General features: G+C 38.8%; 1 protein-coding gene across 6 annotated transcripts in view; it reads right to left on the bottom strand.

Annotated features, from left to right (window-relative positions):
* Nucleotides 1-4,372: 4,372 nt before the first annotated feature.
* Nucleotides 4,373-10,447, bottom strand: part of LPGAT1 (lysophosphatidylglycerol acyltransferase 1) — a 110,509-nt gene continuing 104,434 nt past the window's right edge. For all 6 annotated transcript variants that reach the window (XM_060643898.3, XM_060643901.3, XM_060643900.3 and 3 more), the window contains 2 exons: nucleotides 8,736-8,842; nucleotides 4,373-6,574 (listed from right to left, as the gene is read on the bottom strand). In XM_060643898.3, the coding sequence (XP_060499881.3) occupies nucleotides 6,423-6,574; nucleotides 8,736-8,842 (259 nt within the window). In that variant the 3' untranslated portion in view covers nucleotides 4,373-6,422. The remainder of the gene's footprint in view (nucleotides 6,575-8,735; nucleotides 8,843-10,447) is intronic.

The raw sequence follows: 10,447 nt of genomic DNA, 5'->3' as shown, positions 1-10,447 counted from the left end.
AAAGTCAGAAAGTACTCCGAGGGGAGGCACCAGAAACCTTCCAGGGGAACACTCAGAAATGAGCTTTGTGATACGCTCATGTTGCCTAGCAAAAAACATTGTTCCAATCTCTTCCTTTGCAAAATGGGTTTGATCATACCTAATTGAGTATTTTTTTGATTATTAAAAGAACCTGTCTCACTTCTAGTGGCTAGCCAACCCTCCTCCCTTCCATGTGTGTGTTGTTTACATGTGATCTGGATTATTGATACTTCATGTTTCTCATGCCTCTAGGAGTTAATAAGAAGGTTATACAAGTCCTGAGAGGTAAAAATTTATTGATTTATATATCAGCATGTTATGATACGGTCACACCTGCTCATACAGCTGACTTTTTCTTATAGCCAAAAGAGGATGTTTTTCCTTTTAAAAATACATTTTTTCCAGCAGGAAGAAACATTTTAAAAACAAACATTTTCATATTAAGTGGAAATTTAAAACAATGGCTTCTTCCCCTCCACCCCCCCCCCCCAACTCATGAGAAATAGGGCTGGTCAGCAATCTCTGAGTGCTTCAAATCTGCTTTCAGTCTTCTGCCCCCAATTTGTTCTTCGTCTTGGACAGAAGCAACTTCTAGGGGGAAAAAATGCAACCTCAACTCAAAACAGCAGCCTGAATCCAAACAGAAGAAGAGGTAGACTGAACTGCAACGTTTTAACTTATTTGGTAGATCGTATATTTTTAATACATTTAAATTGTTTTCAGTGGGATCAAACATATTCTACAAACAAATACCTGAACAATAAAGGTTTTGAAGGCTCAAAACAAAATCTAAGAGAGACTTCTATCGGTCTACTTAGCTTTGAGACCGGAAAGCATAGAACCAGCTTTAGAAAAATGCAAGCTTCCCATGCACTTCAGGAAAAAGTTTGCATTTGTCAAATTCTTCCAATCAAAAGCATGCTCTGTATGACTGATGTTAATGCTTCTCCACCTTTTAAAGCCCCTGCAAGGGTCAGTGATAGGAATTTCCTTAGAGCAGTGAGTAGCTTAACTGTGAGGAGTTTATTCAATGCTAACAGTTAAACCGAAAAGACAGGCCAGTGGTATGCTGGAGACAGCTCCTGCCGGCTCCTGCCGCTACAGCCGATTGTTACATTTTAGTGTTTTGCCAGCAGTTGTTAAACAGCTGTTATTAAAATTATATAAGCCTATAATTGGTGCTGGAGCTCAAAGTGGTTCACCTAACCAGTGAAATTTGTACAAGGGTAAGAAATAGTTTCACAGATCACATATCAGATTGAGTGACAATCAATTTGAGAAGTAGGTGAATTAAGATGTTATTCCATTTTTCAAACCATAGGTAGGCTACAAGAGTTCGGCAAAATCAGTTAAAGCATCCTGGGAGAATCACTTGGCCATATGGAGCTGACAATAACGTATATTTTATTATTATCTGTTAATTGTGTTCTATGTCCTCGCTATCAGGAAAATTTATAGCAAATGTATGTACACTTTGCATGCATCATTTTTTTTTTTCCAGGAGAGCGGACTGGTGAACAGTTACCAAGATACCAACAATATACCAGTATCTCCACCATACCATGGGGAAAAATGGGGAAGGAGTGGAGGAAACAGGTTAAAACCAAAGAAGGAAGTACACCGTTTTTCATTTGGTTTTTCGGTTTGCCCTCAGCATCCAGCTGCCATGATGTGCTCTAAGTACATGTCCACAGATGTTGATGCCAAAGAATCTCCAGAAACACACAAACACCCCATCCCCACCACTAAGAAGTAAAAGCACTTTACTTGAAAAAAATCAACTTTATTTTTCTAGGTTAAAAAAAAATAGAACCAGCTATTCATTTTTGTTGTTGTTGTCGAGAAAATGTTTCTTTTGGTGTTCACATCTAAATTTCTGAAAAGGTGATCTGGTTACTAAAATAATCCCGTACGCATTCATAACCCAGATCCACGTGTGACCAGCCCTTTACAAAAATTAATTACAGTTGCCACAGCCTTTACATTCATTCTTATAATACATTACAACATGCAGATACATGAAGAAAGAAAAACAGGTCAACAAGCAGAAGTAAACATATGGCATCAGGAAAACTAAAATCCACCTGTATAAAATAAATACGACTTTGCAATAACTGTGATGAAAATGAAAGCACTTAATGTAACAATGGCAGGTCAATGTACAACTGTGTCATTACCCAGTCACCACAGAAGTTACTGTAAAATGCAGACTCCTCCCGTGGAAAGAACTTGTGCCTCAGTCATGTGTTCAACAGTTCTACACAATAAAAATAAAGCCATTTGAAATATGTGTGCACACTTTGCAACTAGAATACACTTAAAAATTTTTCACTCTTTCAACTGTTCTAAAAAGTATTAAATGTAAAAATCCTCAAATGGAAATTCTGCAGAAAAACCAATATTTTTCTTCCATATGGCTACAGTCACCCTCCCCAACAGTTCAGCACCCTCAGCTTATTCCCAGGGTCCGGTTCCTGGGATTGTTGAGGATCAATGCAAAATGATTGCAATAAAGCACCAACCAGTGACCGCTCCAGAGGACACCCGGCCCCTTTGTGATCTAGAAATGTCCAATTTAGGTGGTTTTGGTCCCAAACGTATTAGACTCCACCCCCTCATAAAATAAACCAGTATACCTGCTGCCCAGTGCCGCTTTTGACTTTGCCTTTCACATTAACAGACGTAAGGCTCACAGCACTCCATGGCAAAAAATGAGACTAACCATTTTTATTCATCTTTATGGACCCAAGGGGACCCGCTCGTAATGGTAACTCTGGAGTGAAGTCCTGTGTAATGAAGAAAATGACGAACTCTTCCTATTCAGCAGCACAAATAAAATTTTCTTAAATATAAAAAGAATCCAATAAGACTGTCCATGATTAAAGACTACTTTCTATGATTATAACCAGGTCCTGCTAGTTCAGAAGAGTCTTTAGGGAAGTGATTGTCAAAAACATTACTAAAGACAAATCCACAAGAAGTGAATAACATGAGCAAAGAATGAAGAGGCATTCTTAACATCAATGTGAACGATATTAACACTAGGATGATGTGAGGTTTACATTGGGTGATTTAACATTTCATTTTCATAAAAGGCTTGAGTATAATCGCAATACTGCCAACTCCTGATTATTCAGGGATTCCTTTTCTAGCCCATGGATTACTTAGGCTTTTGTGTTCCCTCTTTTTGCAGCGGTCTTCCCAAATCTTTTCGCTACTCATTAACAGTCAAAAATACATAAATGAGAGAAACTAATAAACAACTGAAATCTTTTTTTTTTCCATCAACAAGCATCCCCAGAAGAAAAAAAAAAAGTTTGATGAGAAAAAAAACTCAAACTCGTAAATACACACTAGATTTTTGGCTAACTATGACATATTATTGGATTAATTATCCAGTAACCCCTAGTTCCTTTATAGTGGGAAATTAACAGTTGATTGTAATATTAAAAACTACTTAATATTATGACAGATCTGAACTCAGAGCTATCTTTAAAAAATCTAGATTCTCAACTTATTTGCCCACCCCAAAACATCATTTTCCATTCTATAGTTTTTCTTTACCTTCCACTGGTGCATAGCTTTCTCCATCGTATCTGTACATTTCACACCAATAATGGTTTCTGAAGTTAAGAGTGAACTGCCAGTGTGGTCACTTCTGTATTCACTGCACCTGCTCTTGGCCCATGGCCAACCAGGGGCTCCACTGCTGTGACTTGTTGATACCAGGATCCAGTAGGGAGTTCTCAACCTTCTCTGCCACGGGAATCTAGGCAGATCAACTGAGATCAAGAAGTGCTGAGATTCTACAAGCTACTGGTATAAAACTGGCACAGTTTAATTTTTCCCCCCTTAACAAAACATACAGTCTCTAAACCTTTCATCTCACTTTGCGCAGAAAGTACAAATTGGGAATTTTTATTCAGTTCTGTACAGTGGCGTATTGCCGCTTCCCTGATTTGCCATATAAGAACACTGATTCTCTCTTCGCATTCCCTAGTGCGAGCAGGAGAACTCCAGTTACTGGTAAGGAGAGCACTATCGATGCTCTCAAATGAACGTATTTTGCAAACAGAAGAAAGAGAACACATTGATAAGCAATCAAAGAGGGATTGATCTGTTGTAAATACGGATCTATTTACAACCCACAGGTCTATTTTCAAAAATGAACTCATGTATCTATTGGTATTTGTCACTCTAGAGTCTGTTGAAATGACTCTGCGCTTGAAAAGTAAAGCATCTTATAGAATAGTTGGTTTAATGTGTACAGTATATTAACAGTATCACGTTCCTTTGGAGCACAGTGATGGCGACAGTGGCTCTAAATCGCATCTATGTATGCACGTATGCATTTCTCTCTCTCTCTCTCTTTTTTTTTTTTTTTTTTTTTTTTGGTAGGAGAACTGGCCACTCCTACCTGTGGCTTGCTTTAGCAATGAGGAAAAGGTCTGTTTAGCTAGGACTGTGCATGCCATCCCTGACAGTGAGCAACTTATCCCCCAGATGGCTGACTAATCTCTCAAATGAACAATTTCAATTCATCCTGTAATCTAGCAGTGTTTGCTGGGCCTCAAACAGAAGCATCATTAAGCTTCTCTTTGGCTTCCTATTGTCATCCATGCCTCTTAATTGAGATTGATTTCACCTACTCACTGTCACTGTAAAGCACACAATAAAATGCCTGGACTTCAAAAAAAAAAAATCGCATCTGATCACAAGCACTACCGAAGCAAACACATTAACACCGTCTTCTGCATTTTACCAGTAGTGGCATAATATGCAACGAGGTATTTCATTAACACATTATTCTTTTTCATATATGCACGGAATTAACCTAAAGACGAAGCTGCTGTGGACTTCTATTTGGTGTTGCTTTACCTTCCCACATAACTGGGAGAAAATTCACATCTTTTCAGTTTCCTTTTTTGGTTTATTTAAAAATAGAAAACATTAGCCTTTATTTTTATTTTCTGGCCTACTTCTCAAAATTGCCATTTGAATGATTAGCGACAACACGGGAATCTACAATGCTCATATCACAGAAAACTACCACTGACTTACTCAGATCTTAATAGTCCTACAGTCCCAAACTAAAACACACGCTCTGTCTCAACACTGGGAATGCACGGGAAGAGCCGATGCAGTCCCAGCACTTTGTGGGAAGAGTCTGGTTCTACTATGAGGTATAAATCACATGAACATAGTAGGAAAAACATCTTCTCTAGAAATAGACACTTGACTTTATTCTCCTTGAAAGCAACTGGAAGAGACAGGGGAAGCCTTTTGTGCTGGTCTGAATCCTGGTCACACCACCCTGACACAGGCAGCAACGTGACGTGACGACAGAGTATGGGTTCAGGGGTGCTGTGTGACAGCTTGTCACCATTTTGAGCCCGTGTCTGGCTCTAGCTCCTATTTTTCTGATCGAACCCCTATTTCACCTCAAACGGATCATTTAAATGCTTTACAACGTTGGTTTCAGCTGCCCCCGAGCAAACTTGGTGCTAATACCCCAAAACGGGAGACAAAAGCCTCGGAGCTGGACGGAAGCCTCTGCCGAGCATCAGGGTCCAGGTACACGCGCAGAGACAACACAGCCTCTCGAGAATTCCACTCACGGATTAGGCTTACGTTTGCTTTCAGGCTATATTACTAATCCTCTGCTATATATGCATCTGATAAAAGTGCATTTTGTAAAAGACAATTATCAATCTATGATATGCCTTCTGTACAAAAAGAGAAATCAAGTGACCCCCTCATACAAGGGAAAGCACTAGCGATGTAAACACGGTATTAGACTGAGCTAGCCTTTTTTAGAAACACATTCTAGTACCAGAATGTGTCCAATGGACACTGCTTTCCCCCCATGGGAATGCCTGACACTGGAGTGCCACTGCAAACCCCTGGGGAACAGTTCTTCAGAGGGTGCCAATGGCTCCCCTGCCTCGAGGCTCCTAGGGACACGGCTAGGGTCGGTGGAAACGACGGTGCTCTGCAGCGCTGCCCTAACAGACACTACGAGCTAAGAGGAACGGACACAACTTTCTGAGCTTGAACTAGATTACCAAGTACATCTAGTGGCAACAGCATTTCTCTCAGATAGTCTTCTAGGATGGTTTTATGATTTCCTCTTCTCCGAGTGGGATGTTTGCTTAAGTGTGTGGTAGAGTGTATCTTTTGAAAACATGAAAAGTCCTTAAAACATATTAGCAGGTCATTATATTACTGATCCTCATTTTAGTAGAGTTTTAAAATATCCCGAAGGGGGATAAATATTAATCCATCCATTGAATTTCCTTTGCTTTTTTTTTTTTTTTATATTCTGATTTGCACATGTAAAATAATGCACACTTATGAAAGTCTGAACTCCTCTGGTGACCTTGACAAGTCCCAGTCAATTCCTAAAACAGGCAATGGTAAAAATACTGAATGATCTTATACCACATATAGCCTGACAAAAATGCAAAAGACTGTATGAGAAATATCCACATATTGCTGAGGGTCATCTCCCTGGAAACAGCTTCCTTCTGGCCCTTGGGAGGTGGAAAAGCCCCTAAAAGACAAGATAGAAACATTAATTTGTTTTACTGTGGTGGTAGGTCTCCCGAACAAAAGCTGAATATTAGTTTAACTAGAATTTCTGTTGTTGGGTTTTTTAAAGCATTCTTCGACTTCCCTTTGTTCCTGAAGAGAGATCTCATTTGAAATAACAATTTTCAAACTGCTGACCCCTTTCCTGCCTCTGAACATTTGCATTTATTTTCCCCACTTGAGATGCTTCTCCTCATCTCTGTGAATAGCAGGTTTAACTGCATTCTTCCAATATCAGAAAAAACACCATCCATCTCCCTCCCCCGCCCCAAGGACATCACGCTCATCACTACGTTTACTTCCTTCTCGGCACTTTCCATGATCTGTAATGATCCAGATCTATCTTTTCTTTTTGCTACAGACTTGTTTACTGTCTGTCTCGTTCTGGAATATAAACTGCATGAGAGCAGGCACTCTGCCTGCCTTGTTTCCACTGGAACCCTACAGATTTCCATGGCAGCCAGGACACAGGATGTATCAAGTTGATATTAAATATTTTCTGAAATAACATAACTTACACTAATTCCTCTATTTACAAGTTAAATGTTTGCAAAAAGCGGTGGTAAATCACATATTATTTTCAAAAGGCAATATTATTTATGAAATATATCTTAATAATATAAAAAGAAACAAAGTAAACAGATGTCTTTAAATTCTTTTCTGGAAGGGAAGGCTAGACTACTTCGGAGCAATAGTACCTAAGGTCATCTTGATAACACTTCAGCATTTCAAATAGTCTTTGTCCTTGCTGATAATCCCTTTGGGTAAGCTGATTCATGTGGGGATTTGCTTCTCACAAGCAATTTACAGAGAACACTTCCAAGTTGCAAGGTCTATTATACAAATAGCTTTCTTAAAAAAAAGACTTCCATTATTGTTGCTGTAATTTTGCCTAAATATCATAAAGCAAGACATAAAGATTGAAAAAGAAGAGATACTCTCTTCTCTTAATCACCTTGTGCCTTCTTACACATCTATCCTGTTTTATCTTTAAAGAAACTTTGAGAGTAAGACCAAAGATTGTACGTGGTGCAGAAGGATGTCTTGTTCAATGGGTCTTACTAAGAATTCTAAAGACATGCACAGCGTCCAACCCCTGTCATAGAATATGTACTAGTCCACAGCCCCAGAGTCGGAATGTTAGGATCAGGAAGGAATCCTGTTGTGGGTAAAGTGAAAAAAAACCCTAAACACAAAAACAAAGGCATTAATGGTAATTAACAGTATCAGCTTTTGCCCACCATCAGGACTTTGACAGTCTGATTTAAGAGGAACATTAATTCTGAACCAAAAAAATCTAAGTGGGAAGAATATAGCACTTTCTGTTCATCTAAAATCTCATAGCCATCAAAAAAAACTTAAAACAACCTTCTCTTCCTTTTTTATCCTCTTCTTATTGTAAGTTGTAGAAATTAAGTGTACAATATACTTAGTTATTTGTGAAAGCACTTTGGTAATGCCGAGCATTCTACCAATTTTCTTCTTTCCTAACTTCCTTTCTTCCTCCCTCTCTCCTCCTCCCTTCCCCTCCCTTCCTTTCACCGCATTGTAGTTTTCACAGAAGGTAGAGAATATTAAGTAGAGACAAGGGACCTTACGATAAATTGACGTTTTTCTCCCAAGGAGAAAAGTGTAAGGTTGAGTATAAGAAAAGTATAAGTACAAAACTTAAAAAGTAAGATTTATCTCTAATATGTAAAGAAAAGAATAACCACGCATAAAAATGCAGTTCAAAACGATCTCAAACGACTGCAAGACGATGGCATTATTTAAACAATCAAGTAAGTACAATGCCAAATCATAAATGTTATTTGCTATTTCATAAAACAGCCGTGTAACTGTATATGTATATAGTCTTTTGCATACTGGTACCCTCCTGCATTAGTTCCATTTATATAGTTTACTCATCATTTGATCTTGCATATTGCCTGATGAAGTAAAAGCCTGAATACATTTAACACTAACATTGTTCTTATGAATATTCTAAGCTGAAATTCTTAACTGTAGAAATCCTTTGATTCCTTTAGGGTATCTGAAGAATGGAAAAAATGGTTATCTCCCCCAAAGTACATCTTTGGAACTACCACTAACTTCAGAAACCTATGTAATAGGATACTCTGTACCTGTTTCATAAAAATGTGATAAGAGTTCCTCTTTTTCAATAAAACGTTGATAGAGCCAATCAGAGAGGCCATCAGTCTCCAGGGGTACATCTTTAATTGGAAAGATCCTATGAAGAGTTAGAAAAAAAGCAAAAACTACTTTAATTCAGGAATCGAAATCATTCAGAAACACAACTTAGATTTGGTCACTGAAAAGCTGAAGAAAGTTATGGAATGGCCTTTGTTTTTGCCGCTTCTCAGATCATCTTGGTTTTTAAAATTTTGTTGATTACACAACAGAGTTCACTCATTCATTCATTCATTCACTAGCCTATCATATGTTAGGTCCAGCACCAGAAGATGAAAAAATATTAATAAGTTATGCAGTATCTATAAATAATTATTGAGAAATGCCTGTCTTCCTCTGTGGGTTTAAGAAGAAACGGTATTCAGAACAGATGAAGTTTTCAAGTGTAGCTACTTTAGGACACATTTAGAGCAGTCGGATGCTAGGCCGAATGCTGAATAATGCATCTTGGCCATGTTCTTTGGGAGGAGATGTCTGTGAACCAGACAGAATCTGCCTAAATTGGTGCCTTTTCACTAATTAGAGCACAGATATTGGTGTCCTGAAAGGGGCCACCTCTTACTGGAGCACAAATGTGAAGATTCTGTGAATGCGTCCCACCTCAACAGGAAACAGACTGGGATGACTAGTGACCCATAGCTGCTGGATGGGGGATCGAAAAGGGTAGCTGGGTAAATACTATACATTTGCTGACTCTGAAAAGTGTTTGTTTTGTTTTGTTTTGCTGTTTCTTGGTAGGGGGTTCTTCTTTTAAATTTCTTCAAATTTTATTTATTGAGAGAGAGCGTGCATGTGTACACATGCAAGTGGGGTGGGGGGGGAGGGGGAGGGAGGGAGAGAGAGAGAGAGAGAGAGAGAGAGAGAGAGAGAGAGAGAGAGAATCTCAAGCAGGCTCCAGGCTCAGCACAGAGCCCACACAGGGCTGGATCCCATGACCCTGGATGATGACCTGAGCTGAGACCAAGAGTCAGACAGTGAACCAACGAGCCACACAGGGGCCCCTCTTTATTTTATTTTATTTTTTTAAATCAAAAGCATAAAGGTACCCAGTTTTAAAAGTCTGCAAAAAGTTTGTTTGTATGAAAAATAGCAGTCCCTGTCCCTCTGCCCTTTGTTTCTCTCTCCCCAGAGGAATTGATTTTTACCTCTTTTAACCAATTATCTTGATATTTATCACCATGTTTCTTCAGTTTGAGGGCCTATCTACTGACCTCCCCTATGGAAGATGAGGATCAAGCTCCTTTCTTTTTCCACCACACATTCATGTCCTTCCCATCTTCCCAGTGCAATGTGCAGTGATTTTAATTAGCACAGTATTAGACGTTTACATTGTTATAATCAGGTACATATATTCAAAGCTAAGCTCTGTAGTAAATCAAGGCTACTATTCCTTTCCTGCTCAATTTTTGTTCTCCCTGAATTGAGCAATCATATTTTTTTCTCTGAATATGTAACTAATTCAGCCATCAGTTCTTGTCTGTCAATTCTCTAGGTCAGGTCTGCAAACTTTTTCTTTTTTTTTTTTTAAGTTTATTTATTTTGACAGAGATAGAGAGCATGCGCATGTGTGCACAAGTGAAGGAGGGGCAGAGAGAGAAGGAGAAAGAGAGAATCCCAAGCAGGCTCTGCACTGTCAGCACAGAGA

Source organism: Panthera onca, chromosome F1 (assembly GCF_046562875.1).
Source record: "Panthera onca isolate mPanOnc1 chromosome F1, mPanOnc1 haplotype 2, whole genome shotgun sequence".
NCBI classification, from domain to species: Eukaryota; Metazoa; Chordata; class Mammalia; order Carnivora; family Felidae; genus Panthera; species Panthera onca.
Note: the sequence above shows the minus strand (reverse complement) of the source record. Positions and strands in the feature narration are given on the sequence as shown.